This window comes from Aspergillus melleus (genome assembly GCF_016097325.1).
Source record: "Aspergillus melleus strain CBS 546.65 chromosome Unknown contig5, whole genome shotgun sequence".
NCBI lineage: Eukaryota > Fungi > Ascomycota > Eurotiomycetes > Eurotiales > Aspergillaceae > Aspergillus > Aspergillus melleus.
In genome coordinates this window covers 2,298,637-2,312,788 of record NW_025763374.1, presented here as the reverse complement: position 1 = coordinate 2,312,788, position 14,152 = coordinate 2,298,637, and the positions used below count along the sequence as shown (strand labels likewise).

The 14,152-nt window shown below is 49.5% G+C and overlaps 3 protein-coding genes across 3 annotated transcripts; 1 reads left to right on the top strand and 2 right to left on the bottom strand.

The window, feature by feature from the left end:
- Positions 1 to 4,721: 4,721 nt before the first annotated feature.
- SMC5 (DNA repair ATPase SMC5) lies at positions 4,722 to 8,806 on the bottom strand (the record flags this gene model as incomplete). Its single annotated transcript, XM_046090946.1, has 6 exons — positions 4,722 to 5,849; positions 5,904 to 6,031; positions 6,089 to 6,161; positions 6,215 to 7,105; positions 7,154 to 8,065; positions 8,156 to 8,806. The coding sequence occupies 6 exons, from the start codon at positions 8,804 to 8,806 to the stop codon at positions 4,722 to 4,724; spliced, it is 3,783 nt and encodes a 1,260-aa protein (XP_045946921.1).
- Positions 8,807 to 9,080: 274 nt separating this feature from the next.
- Positions 9,081 to 9,444, top strand: LDX57_009224 (uncharacterized protein; the record flags this gene model as incomplete). The annotated part of the gene is made up of 2 exons (XM_046090945.1): positions 9,081 to 9,194; positions 9,259 to 9,444. 2 exons carry the CDS (start codon positions 9,081 to 9,083, stop codon positions 9,442 to 9,444), a joined length of 300 nt encoding a protein of 99 aa, XP_045946920.1.
- A 591-nt stretch (positions 9,445 to 10,035) lies between these two features.
- On the bottom strand, positions 10,036 to 13,989 carry LDX57_009223 (uncharacterized protein). Its single transcript, XM_046090944.1, has 2 exons — positions 13,385 to 13,989; positions 10,036 to 13,327 (listed from the first exon to the last, which is right to left on the bottom strand). Exons 1-2 carry the CDS (start codon positions 13,748 to 13,750, stop codon positions 10,109 to 10,111), a joined length of 3,585 nt encoding a protein of 1,194 aa, XP_045946919.1. The 5' UTR covers positions 13,751 to 13,989; the 3' UTR covers positions 10,036 to 10,108.
- Between the last annotated feature and the right edge of the window lie 163 nt (positions 13,990 to 14,152).

Genomic DNA, 14,152 nt, shown 5'->3' with positions numbered 1-14,152 from the left:
AGCAAAAGAGGGGAGGGTGAGAGCCTGAGAGGCGAAGAGCGAAGGCCCGTTCTTAGCCTCCACGGCGACGCATCTCCCCCATAGGTCATGTCGGGTAGGTCGAGTCCGATCCTGCCATGCGGAAGGGCCCTGGAGGTTGCGTCGGTAGTCCGTAGGACTAGTAAGAATCTATAGAGCAGAGCCCGTTCAGATCAGCCCCATATGCATGGGTCGCAGGTCTTGTCACACCTATTTTTTGCCCATCCATAGCGTCCGTAGTTATTCTGACTTATTCCTATTTGCGTGTCGTCTCCGAACGTATGGATCATCGTCATCACCTGCCTGGCATGTGACGGGCAAACATGAAATGGCCACGAAAAGAAAAGGGGACGAGAACTAGGAAACCCTGTAGGTTCGACGGTGCGCAGGGGACCTGGTCCATGAGCGATAATAATGAACGATATTATTATGAGCGCGTGGGATATCAGGTCGAGCACAGACATGCAACCTTCTCCCGCACTGACAATCCTGCGGCTCGGGTCGTGTGGTGTGACTCGTTCGAATCCGTAATTTCCTCGTTCGTTCAGCCTTCCGCTTGGTAAACGGCCACTGGAGAGTCTTGAGCGTAACCTCGTATCTTTAATCTTAACGCACAGAGTTGAGATTGCTCGTCCCTCTGGCCTGGCCGGGCGGCGCAGGACATCGCATGGGCGTCTAGCCAGATTGAGTCCAGCTCCCTCGCTGCTTTTGTTGAACGCTGCCATTGTTCCAAGGAGGGAGACTGCATACTCCCACAACAGGCTCGCAACTTGCCATATCGACCGAATAGTGTAGGCTCTCTCTTGAGCTCCTCGCCTTGATTTGATGAGGCATTTTTGCCATTGATCTATTGCCATGGGCTGTGCCACACCCACGCCCCTCTTTGGCCGATGTGAGGTTTGTGCGGGCCTTGGTGTACTTGCACATTGCTTGGTCGGATTCTAGGTGTATGCGCCATGGCCATGGAGTATTTTCCGACTAGGAGCAAATGTATTGATAGCCATGGGCTGTCCTTAGGGTTCTAAGCATCGATAGACAGTGAAGCAAGCAGATGAGAGCTGGACGTCAGAGTGCAACTCAGCTCATTGTAGTTTGGCTGATGATGCAGAAATGCAGCGTATTCGTATCCTACTTGCTGCTATCACCATCGGCTTGTATGTGGTTTCGTTGGCAATGTCAATAAAAATACCTTCTGTGAGAGATGACCTTTTGCCGAGGGCTCTTGAGATTGCCATATACGATGAATTGATAGTTGTATGTCGATAGTGCCACTGGTAGTGAAAATGAAAACTGAAAAGATCTGAGGCTAGCTAGTCTCTCTATTTTGCAAGGAGTGCTTTGCACGAACAAGTGAAACGAAAAGCATCGATTGCTTAGTGCCCCTTGACTTTCGAGTGTCTGAAAGTCACGGGTAGCCATGCCAGGCAGGCTCCCAGATTGACCCTTCCATATTTTGACATTCACTGCCATTGATTTGTGCTATGGTTAGCAACACTCAATCGAGCTTACAAACTGACCAAAACAACGAAAAATCCGAATGCCTTGAATCCGGCTCATTCGATTCCATGAGAATGGCGCTAAGTCTTCGTGTCTTTGCCTTATCGCAATAGAGCTAACGTCTCCTTTACCTTGAACAGGGCTTTTTTAAGAGCGACGATTCTTTCAGGATTCGCACATGCGTCTGACTATGCACAAACTTCTGTGAATAGAAGGAAAGAAATACCACGGTATATTCAAGGAATGATACTGTACCGACGAATGTTTTCGTCCTTCGTTGATGCCATAGTCACGAAGCCAGAGACACTTGTTCGTCTGGATTGAAAGAGCTCGGAAATATACATTAGAGTCAACCCCTTTGATGACTGGTCCCTCTGGCTTAGGCTGATCAGTCTTCCTCTCACAGCTTTGAGAGGAAGTTTGGTCAGCGAGCGTTTGCTCACAGCAACAACGGTAGCCCTGGGGCCATGATTGCATTCTATCAAGGTCGCAGCCAACGAGGAAATTGCATTTTTTCAGAAAACAAAACAGAATGACGATTTTATGTCAAAATTAGGGGTTTGCTTCATAGCCAGTCCAACGAATGGCTGCCGTCTTTTGACTTTCTCTATGTGTTGGATCTGGTTGTGTGTGAACATTGCGACGTCAAACCCTGCCCTGAAGCAGCAATCATAGCCAGTGAGAGCTACAATGGGTCATCAAAGATGAAAAGAAGCCCCACATCCATTTGTACAACGGTACGTATATCTTCAAAGAAATCACTATAACTGACTACACCGGCAGTTCGCTTCACCTAGAACAAATGACATGGACTTTTATCGTTTGCTATGTCTCTGGGAGCCAACGATTAGAATCAACCACCATCAAAGAAGTTTGTTCGTTTTGATACTCCACACTTACAAAAGGCAAGAAAGACCGCAAACACGCTCTAAGATTAAGTTTGCTATACCATTTTAAAGTCAATATATAAGTCTCAGGACACGTCCTTATCAAGACCCAGAATTCATCTATCAAGCAACCTCCACAAGCCCCCTCGACGGAAAGCCCATCTCCAAGTTTACTCTTTTATCCACCTTGCCAGCCGGATACTAGCTTGAACGATGTCCAACGTCCGCTCCCGATATCGCGAAAGGGATGATAGGTCCAGCAACCCCGAGTCAAGGAGAAACTAGAATCGGTCAAGGTCTCCTTATGATCCGGATTCTACTAGACTTCCCTCTCCTCCGAGCGACCAGGCCGGCGAACGCAGGATTAGCACTATACGGATAATCCAAAATTCCCCACGCTCTCGCCCCCACACAGTACCTGACTGCGAAGAACATGCCTCTCTTTGTCTTATCACCGGAGACAGGTCTTGGGTTCATGTGAACATGACTCAGCGGATGCCCGGTAGCATCACAAGCTGGCTCCGCATTCAATATCGCGATGATATTATTCCAGATGCCTGGAGCACCTACCACGATATCCCAGTTGAGCCATCCTTGAGGATTAGTGACGTTACAAACATCATCTTCGACAGAAATCGTCTTTCCTTTCACTTTGGGCAAGATGGCGCTGGCTGTTGGCTTTGGGTGTGAGTTTACCAATCTTGCTATATATCCCAGCCTTTATAAGGAACTTGGACGATGAGCGGAATGATATTTACTTTTGAAAACAGAGTCACAGTGATTCAGGATCTAGAGGATCCTAGAATGCTGGCCACTTCAAGTGCGAGGTTGGTGAGAGAGTCCTTGGAGGAGAACAGCATCAGCGGAGATCAGTTTGTCCAGAACCCCCTGGGAAGATTTGTTACAATATAGACTGCTCTCCTAGAAAGCGAAAGCGCAGGAAGGGAGACAAAAGACATTGAGTGTACTGCGTTGCCATGTTTTGTCATCTTGTGGACGTTAAGCTCATGACCCGTTGTATCTATGCGGCTTTTCCACCCTCTCTTTCCTAAACGAGCCCTGAACTCGTCTTCCTGTGTGAGTGCTTTGAAATGGGAATTAAGGTTCCAAGAGCTAGTACTTTTCCTTCATAAGTCGTAGACGTAGCGTGCTCATTATAGAAAGGATGAAAACCAAGTAATCTATCCTCGCTAAAACATACATGACTACTTAGTAATTATCTCTCATGAAATGTGACCGAATACCAAGACAGTCTCCCCTGTACAGTTGCATCGTATGCACAAGTTCCTAACTGTTCTGTTTAGTCCTTAATCACACTTCCAAATGCAACATTCCTTCCCAACCGACTCGGCCGTATAGATAGCTCAACTCATGCAGTTTGCGTGTCCTCTGCCTTGCCCTTGCTAATAATCAGTCCATAGCCATGTCCATGTGACCGGTCCCTGACTCGTAGCTGACATTAAGTCCAGGGAGGAGGATCGTGGCTTGCCTTTATTATTATTGATGTTATTAATGGCATTAACATGCATGTGCTTTCAACCTTTGACATGGGTTTGTTAGCTAGCCACACTGCATTTAGCTTCTGCCTACGTACACCGTACCAGCTGGCAGGGGTCTAGGGTACGTAGCAGCCTATGAATGCTATCAGAGGAGGTGGTGGATTGTTGGATGTTAGATGTTAGTTAGATACTAGCGCGGATAGAAGGAATGGATGTATGGGCTGATCTGATCGGATCCGATCTCCCCATGCGTTCTCATTTTATTTTATTTATTGTCTGTCTCGATTGATACAGTTAGTGCGTGCTCCGTATATTGATTTATTTGACTTTTTTTGTCTTTCTGTATGCGTCATGTCGGAGTGTGACCCCTAAACTGGTGTTTGTTCTTTCTTGGGGATGGAGGGTTGAGGCTTAGCTGGGAGAAGGCAAAAAGTGGCGTGGTTGTTTCTTCGGAGGGTCTTTCTTGGCTTTGGGTTTTCCTGAGATTAGATGATGCTGTCTTTTCTTTTTGCTGTATGCCAATTCACATGTGATAGGTTTGCCACCGGTTGGACTTTGTACTCTTCTACGTGACTATAGCTTGAAAGTGATACTACGGATTTTATAGTCTAGATGTAGATGTCTAATATTATCCCAGACCTCTATGTTTGTAAGATTGGGTATTGTAACTTCATCCCAAGAATCCCTAAGTATCTATGTACAGAAACCAAAAGCCAAAAAAACAGACCGATTCATCCCTCCAGGCCAAGAAGCAAAAGTAAGCAGATATCAGAAACAAAAAGCCAGATGAAAAAGGTATCATAGGTAAATTTAAGATTCATCAGGCGTACACATCAACTCGACCATTTCGCTGGGAGATGGAATCCTCAATGGCTCTCCCTTTGCCCTTCCCTCGATCTGCTTGACCCTTAATAGCGCGCATTCGCTGCACGGCTTGACCAAAGTCCAAGATCCCGTAGTCCTTAGGCATGTGCTCGCCGCTGTAAATGCAGAGTACGCGCATGCCGGGCTTGTAGACCAGGCCACTGAGCAGCTTGGGGGTGATCAGGAAATATTGGCTGCCTCCGCTGCTCTCAGTGCCATCTTCGTTGTACCCTCCGTTGGCACAGGCGATGTCGACGAGACGACCGTGGACCATGCGTTCGTTCCTCGGGTCCATACCTTGGTTGATCTCGTCGACCACACGGAACGGAGATGCCGAAAGAGACTGCAGGGCCATGAGGTAGAAGATGGTGCTGACGGCTCTCTCACCACCGGATTGACGGTGCGAGTCGAGCAGGGAAAGATTCTCGTTTTCTCGGAATTTGACGTGGATCTGGACTGACCACTGATCAAAATTGCTACCACCAGATGTGTTATCAGGGCCGGGCTCGTCCTCGGCCTTGTCAAGTGAGACTTGTCCGGCACACCCAATACGGGCGAAGGAGTCGGAGAACGCGTCACTGATGCTCTTGATGAGCGCATCGAGTTGAGGCTCCCATTTGCCACGTATCTCATTGATGGCGTGTTCATAGTCAGCGAGCTGGGTCTGAAAGTCCTCAAGTTTGCCGCGTAGCCTCTGGATCTGGCGTTCACGTTCCTCGAATTCTTTGATGATGTTGCTGCTACCACCTTGCGTGAGTTCTAAGCGAGCCTTCTCCGAGTCAATGTCCGCCTCAAGCTGATCGACGGTATGATTGACTAGAGTGGTCATAAATTCGGCCAGGTCGGGTTGACTGTTGGAGGCTTGCACCACCTTCTGTGCCTCTTTTATAAGCCTCTTCACCGTTTCAGCCACCGTCTTGACTTCATTCACAACCTCCTTCAGCTCGTCCTCCTTCGTTTTCAGCCTATCGCTATGCTCTTGGTTACGGGCTTTGAGGATTTCCAAGTCAGAAACCGCCTCGGCACGGCGGACGCCTAGCTTGATAAGCTCTTCATGCGCTTGGCGAAGTTGAACGACGGATTCCTGAGTTAGAGTTAGCGAGGGCGCCTGGCGATAAATTACAGCCTAATAACGTACAGCATATTTGAGGGTCGCTTCAGCCTTCTGGACAGACAGTTCGTCCTGCTGATGACGAATTTCTAGAACTCTGGTTCTGATAGCATCAAAGTATTTCTGATTGTCTCTGCGTTTAGTTTCTTGTTGACCTGTTGTTTGCGGTCAGTATACAGGTAGAGAATAAGGTACTGGAAGAGAGGGCATACGAATTCTTTCTGGGATAGCCCTTTGCTGTGTAAGAGCTGTCTGCTTTTCAGCTTTCTCCCGTTCCAGTTCATGCTACAGGAGTGTTAGTGTGGGAGCTAGTCGCGGAGGTTTGGAATTTCTCTCACCCTTTCCTCTTCACACTTCTTATGTGTCTGGCCCAGCTCTGTAAGTTTGGCTTTTTCGGATTCCATTCGTTGTTGCAGATCCCGGAGCTCCTCCTTCAGAGCTGACATAGTCTGGACTAGGTCTTGCTTCGCCATTGTGTCGACTGGCTGAGAGGTCCATACTTTTGCCGGCCTCACTTGTCGTACACGTGTAGACGTAGCGCTGGGTCCATATTCTCGTCGCCTGGTTACTTTGTAGCTCTGCTTCCCCGCTACCCAAGAGCTGATCGATCCACTTTCCATCTGGCTGAATTCATCATCCGAGATATCGCGAAGAGTGACGGGTGTTTGATGTAACCGGTTTTCACTGCATAAAACTGATAGCACAGGCTCCGGACCCTTGAGAAAGTCCTTAGCCCACCCGTCGAACCCCATCTTTTGAATTTCATCGCCCGGAATCGGAGGTCGGAAGTTCTCCAGAGGAACTACGCTGGTCTTGATACTGATGTCATGAAGTCTCATGTCGATGTTCAAACATCTTTGAAGCGTTCTGAAATCGTTCCGGCTTTGCGTGGTAAAGGCAGTGAAATCCGTTTTTTGCAGAAGCGATTCAAGCGCGTCTGCGTATTTGGGGTCGGATATGGAACACTCGACTAGCGGAGGGCCAAAGACCTGTTTTTCAAACTTGCCTTGATTGTCTTGTAACCATTTATAAGCCCTGAAGGAATCAGGCGATACTTGCTTGAGTTTTGCTTCCTGCCGCCCAGATTGCGAATCCAAGCCACGCAACTGCTGCTCTGTTTGGTACAGATCGTCTTTTTTCTTACTGAATTGTTCGAAAAGAGGTCTGCGGGTTTCTTTGATTTGTTCGGCTTGTTCTTCGAGTTCTCTCGCTTGTCGTCGTTTGGCTCTCTATTGAAAGTTAGCAGGAAAATTGTGCCAATATTAGGCAGAACCCACAATCTGCTCGTTGTACCAATCGACATCGAAATCGATAGATTCGTCGTTCAGCTGACGAGTAAGCTTGTTGATTGCCTGCTGGATTTTGGTCCCCTCTTGTTTATACTCCTGCGCTTGCTTCTTCTCAACGCTGATCTGGTTGTCTAGATCTTTCATGGAATCCTCATGCTGCTCGATTGTTTTCCCAATTTCTGAAGCAATGCGATCAGCTGCATCGACGCCGCGTTTCTTGAAGTCAATATATCCGTCCAACTGCATGCAATAGGTCTGCTTTGCGTTCACTGCCCTCAATGCGGGTTCGAGCTCGGACTTTAGAATATCGAGCTCACGGCTCACAGTGTCTTTCTTTCTCTTCAGCTCCTTGTATTCATCATGCGTTTGCTTGTACTGCGTCACCGGGCGAACAAACTCCAACATCTCGATCTTTCGCTTGATTTGAGCGCGCTGTCGCATTCTCTCGACATCCGCTCTTTGCATTTCCTGTCGATTCTCGAGATTCGCTAGCAAGTCTCGGTCACCTTGATTGTTTGTCTGCAGCTTCTTTTGTTCGGCTCTCAAGCTTTTGAGGTTGTCGTGCCATTCTATCATTTCTGGCCCGGCAGCGGCTCTTTGCGTCGAATGGAGCAGATCAATTGGTGTCAAGGCGGCGAACTCGCTAACTTTGTCTTGTGGAAGGAACTGACACAGGTTGTCAATTTGGATGGCAAACGACTGAGCAAGCTTCAGCACCTGCGTGCGAGATGCTTGCTTCCCATTCAGCATGAAGGTGCTCTTGTTGCCTTCTCGTTTGATAGTTCGTGATACAACCGGATTTCGACGAAATCTCGCACCCCCTGCAAGCTCTATCTCGATCGTGGCTTCTCTGCAGCCGTGCTTGACGAATTCGCCAGGATCTTTTGCTCGGCCTAGGTGCTATAGACGAGGAGATGTATTAGCCACCGAGAATACTCAAATATAGCCCCTAAAAAAAGGCACATATGAGCAATGAATATATCCTCATACCTGTGGTCCCCAGCCCAGTCCCAGACATATCGCACAGACGAGCGTACTTTTCCCTGTCCCGTTCGGCCCAATCACCATATTCAACTTCGGACCAGGGAAAAATTCGGCAGACGTGTAGGTAACGAAGTCGGTGACCTTAATTCGCACAATAGAGCCGGGCTTGTAGGCATCCTTCGCGCCACTTCCATCGCCTGTCTGATTTTGTGCCACGGTGCTGGCACGCCGTTCGGGAGTCCTCGTAGTCTGGATTTGCTGAGCGGAAGGGTTTTGCGCAGAGGATTCACCGTTTGAGTCCTCTTGAGAACCAACTTCATTCTGATCCTCATCTGCCCCCTCTTCGTCCTCATTGTCGTCGTTCTCCTGCGCGCGACCGCCAGACGTATTCTTTCCTTTGTCCCGCGACGCGGGGTTCAAAGAACTTTCCGCGGAGGCTTCACCATCCGATCCCTCCTGGCTGGCACTATCGTCGGTATCGTCATCATTGTCCTGTTCTACGCTCGCGGCCTCTAATCGGATGCGTTTGCTGTTAGGCGAGGCCTGAGAAGCGGGCGTGGGGTGTCTCGTCGAGACCGAGGATGCCTCGTCGCTTTCGCCGTCATCGTCATCCTCGCTGCGCGGTCGACGACGCGGTATTGAAGTTGAAAAAGACATGGATGTTTGTTCAGGCACGAGTGGCCCACTGCAGTGCGCAGGGAGTACCTTTGACAGCGAGGCCGAGTTATCGCCTCGTTCGGAGAAAGTGACTTCAACGCGGATAACGCGACGCGGCGCCAAATCATGTGGGCCTCAATGGGAAGGCATCAATCTATCTCCGCATACAGTAGGCGGTGTACATGAGCAGTTCAGACAAGATCGACCAATTGGAGAGCGGAGGATTCGGATATTGACAGCGACCTTCTCCGGGGAGTCAATTGAGTTGGAAACCATGGCTGCGAATCTTAAAGCTAAGCGTCTTGTTCTGACCGCTGCCGTGACGTCGATTACCATTGCGGGAACGCTCTACGGCGCTGGTCTCAAATCGGGACAAGAAGCTACCCAGGTATGTTTGCTACGATGTTGCTTCAAGTTGCACGGCGATGACTTACTTTGTCTTGTCTCCGTAGGCAGCTCAAAAAGCACGGGAAATCTCGATCGATGAGCGCATCTCGGCACTTCGGAACACGCGGCAGGAGTTGATGGGCAAGAAAGACCTCGTGGAGAAGCAAATGAGGGATTTGGAGGTCCGAATCGAGGAGAGAAAACGAAAGAACATGGATGGCTTAAAAAACGAGCCACCGCATAATCGATAAATGAGTTATATGTCTACGATCCATCGAGATGATGAGGCGTCCTCGGCAGACACAATCGCCTCAGTGTTAATGCCGAACAGCAATTAGCGCAACTCTGCAGGCGGGTGAGATTTGATCACAAACTGCCACCCATACGGCTCGAGCGCCTTGCCATCATCGATCCTCTACGGCCACAAGAATTTAGCGGCAAGGTTTCGAACGCCAAAAGGTTCTTCGCCATGGAAACCCTGAAACTACACTGTCGCTAGGGTGACAAGAATCATCGGGGATCGCCCGCGAGAGGAGAACAGGCATTCGAACAAACAATCTCACTTGCAACTGTCGATCCTGGAAATTGCGACCCCAAGAAATCTAGTTATGCCAACGATACTGAGGAAATATGCCCTGTTCAAGAGCTCGTGAAATAAGTACATTCAAAACTCTTTTTGGCTAAATCTCAGATGAATGTGGTCGACATGCGCTCACATTGAAGGGGAGAAGTTCAATTACTTCACCTTGCCTTATCTGGACAGTTCGTGTGGATCTTTACGTCAAACCATTGCCTGGATACTCAAAATGATGTAATTATATTATAATGAAATATCAAAAGATTGTCCGAGTGTTCAGATCCAAAAGAAATGTCGTTTCCCGTTTATCCAAGAGAGAGAAAATAGCTCATAACTCATTAATCATCCAAAATGCCTCGTGCGAGAGCGGCAAGGCTAGCCTCATATCTTGCCGGGTTGTGGTCACTGAACATGCCGGAACCGAATCTTAGCTCCCCAAAGAAGGACTCAACATCCCGAATGAACTTCAGTTGTACTCGCGTCGCCGGGCGTCCGAGTTGCGGGTGTCCGTCCGAACCCATATCAGTTGTGAATGCGCTTCGCTGAAGAACGCGCATGGTCTCAACTACAAAAACCTCTCCAGGAGGCATCAGTTTAGGTGCAATCATCTCTTCCCGGAGCATTTTTAGTGTCCGCCATGCCCAGACATCTTCTCCGAGGCCATCGCCAGCATTCAAAATCATAGGCGGTTCATTCACATAGAACTTGTTCAAGATACTCTGTCGAATATCATCCCAAAAGCGACCGCGCACGTGTGATCTGGCTCCGGAAGTATCGTCCTTGAATGCCACGGATACAGTATGCATGTCGTGCAAAATGCCCAGGGAAAGACTTGGAACCACGTCTTGGCCATTTACTACCGTTGTAATCAATCCGCGGGTTGCACGTCGAAGGAAAGGGGACATGGTCGCAGGAGGACCATATGCGTAAACGTGTATGGGGCGCCCTGAAGGAAGGTAGTAGGCTGCGTGGTCGGTTATCTCCCCGTGATCAGTTAGGAGCAAGCGTTTCTTGCTGGTGTGCTGAGTAGCAGTCATGAAAGAAGTCCCGGGTTCTTCGTTATTGGGTTCCGAAATCATTGTCGCCAGGAGTGCAGCCACTCCTCCGCCCAATGAATGACCGCAGAATACCACGCCGTACTCGGGAAATTCGTCCAGGGCTGCCCTTATAGTGATCATGACTTTTCCACCTCCGCCCATCAGAAGACGCTTCGCAGATGCATGCATTCCCTTGTGGACTGACCAGCTTTTCCCTTGCCACATAAGATCATCATAATCACAGGTCATGTCGGTAAGGACGTCTTCAAAACCCCAGGTGCCTCTTAAAGTTAGAACAACAGCCTTCGATTCATGATCCAAAAAGAGATAATGAACAAGAGGGTAGCCACTGTCGGTTTCTCCAGCTGCATTGGTCCCACCAGCGGTGTCAACAAATGATGAAAGAAGAATAGTAGAAGCTGGTAGCCCTGTATGGTCCGAGAAATCGGCATGCTCTCGACTATCTGACTCTTGATAAGGAAGGGCGTTTGACGCTCGCGGAACTCCCATGACTTTGAGAGCATTGGAACCGTAAGAAGCAGAAGAGAAACGACAAAAGCGCCGAATATTTTGCACGAAATGCTTTTGAGGAAAGATACCGGGAACCATGCCATCTCGGTTCAATGCTTGAATGGTGGCGATGTCATCATATGTGCTCTTGCGCGAGCGATGAGCAAGTATCAATGACGTCTCCGAGCCCGCTGTGGCCAATGAATACAAACCAGGAGAGTATGAATTGGATCTTTCATGCATATAAGAAGAGCCCGGGCGGCTATCTCCATTGACAGACAAAGTCATGTCGTTCTCGGACCTTGTCAGAGACATAGAGCTGCTACTGCGAACATGCGCTCTCATCGTGGCTGGGGATTTCGATCGGGAATCCATTGAACGAAGAGAATAAGCATCTGTTTGGGTGACAAAAGACTCTTGGTTCTTCTCGTAGACGGAGTAATACCCTGTCCCTGAATTTCTTCCACTCCTCGCGCCTCTTGCGTTGTCGCGGCGCGTGGTTGGAGAGGAGGAAAGACCCCCAGAGTTGTGTGATGGGGGTGATCTTTGTAACCCTCTGTTGGCTATAGACGTAGGCTTAGCAGGCGATGGACCCTTGTGTGGCCTTTCGCCAGAACCAAGCTTCGACTCAGGCCCTTGTGCTGAAAATTTTTTTTCAGGGATCGGGAGTCTGGGTGCCTTGCTTTGCTGACCAGAGCTCGTTGAAAGAGATTGTACGTTGGATTTGTCCGATGGTGGTTTGGGTAATGGTCGCCTAGCAGCCTCACTCTTCTCAGCGTGAGTTGGCTTAACCTTTTGTGCAAATTTTAACAGGGAGCCTTTTCCAAATGTAGCCTTGGGGCTTGTTTCCGAGCTGTCTGATAGACGAGAAGGCCCGGCAAGATTCCTGTTCTCAGCATTATGCCTAGTAGTTTGCACTGTTCGATCACGAGAAGAAGACGGCGAGCTTGGACCTGATGGAAGACTGTTGCGGTTGTGAGCGGGATGTTTTGACTTTCTTGTAGGAGAAAGGCTGCCGTCCGGCGGTGACCGGTTGTTCGTTATGTTGGCGGAGCTATTTTCAATGATTTCTGGTTGAATATCTGGCGGCACTTCTGTGTTGCCGTGTGCTCGAGGTGTCGTAACCGAAGAACTCGGTGGTTCCAGCTCAGGGCCATGTCCGCGTAGACTAGAGACGTCTGCGCATTGTGACTTGTTAAACGCCGTTCTAAACACAACAGTGTGTCTAGGAAGTTGCTGTTGGCCCGTCGTCGTGCTCAGAGCTTGATCATCATGAAACCTTTCTTCAACCATCATCGTCCCTGGTGGAGGCGCGATTTCGGCAGTGTCATCATCAAATACATCAACGGTAATGGTGCGTGCTGTTACCCAGTCGGTTTTGATTGAAGCTCTGCAGCCACGCGGAAGCTGGCTCATTATGTACAAGCGGATATCTTCATCTGACACCTCGCTCTGGTTTCCCGGAGGTAGAGTCAGGAAAGGCCGCTCCGTTGTATCAGCCATGCTCCTAGGACGCTGTACGGCATCGAAGGCCTCCTCATCTTGTCCAGGAGATAAGAATGACGAGCGTTTGGTCTCTTCACCCAAGTCATTATTTCTATACCGTACCGGTTCAAGCTGGTGAGACCCAACCACATCTGCTCGCAATCCATTATCAAGGATGACAACGTCCCAGATAGTCTCGTCTCCACCGTTATCATGGATGTGTCTCTCGGTGCTTTTCCTGCCCCATCGTTGTAGCATGGCGAAGCCGACAGTGCCAACCAAAAGGTCACCAACGCCGACTTTTTCCGTGCCGGCATCAATAGTCGGGCTGCGAAACTCCCGTCGGATGAGCGTTATGATTGCCGCGATGGCTCTAGAAGATTCCGTCGAGCCCAAAGTGGCATCGAGACTGGACAAGAGAGCCTGAGACATATGCGTGGCAGAAGAGAGAGTTGTAGATGACATGTGGAACGTGGCAGCCGCAAAGAAAGAAGCAGACGTGACTGTCGTGTGTAGAGCAGCGAGCTAAATGCTAATTAGCAGCGGAAATTTTGGCACGTCAGTACTCAATGCTTAACATACACTTCTCTCCAGCAACGATTCGGCCTCTGCTTTGCCATGCTCGCTACTGCGAATTGCAACGTCGCGCCCGGCCCTCGTTAAGACTCCTTCGATAATTGCTCTACTGAGCTCCAACCCTGTCAAAGTCGTGACTCTAGCCCCATCAAGGGCGACACCACCAAAAAACGAACCCACGCGGAGCGAGAGCGATGTGGATTGCGTCAGGAATGATACCACGGAGGCAACTGGCCGCGGAAGTAGGGTCATTCCTGAAGTCGCGGGTGCATGACTAGCACCGTCATGAAGGGTCACATCCACATCCCCGTCGGGTCGAGGCCCAGGATCAGCTCGCCTTAACAGGGGTATGTAGCCCCAAAGTCGAGACATTTCGAGACGGTGAAGTACAAAGTCGAGCGGGACTTGTTTGTCGCATCGAGAGAAAAGTAAATCACAGCCATGAGCGGATGAAATCCTAGTGCCAGATTACTTGCGTTGGCACATTTGATTTGCTTGATAGATAAGAGAGGGCCAGGGACCGAGGGGGGAAGTTCTCGACTTCAGCCAGCCAAAAGTTGCGTCAGTGGAAGGTTCCTGACTGGCAAACAAGCGGCGTGTAGATCAACTGCAGGTGAACAAATCACTAGAATCGTTAGTAGCTTTTAGGGGGAGAGACCGGCTTGACATGTGATTCCTGGATTCGATCGGCTTTCCATTGCCACTGGCGGCCTCGCTGCCTTGGTGCCTCAGTGCCTGGGGTGCCTTGTTTCCCCGAGCTCCACATCGTCGTCT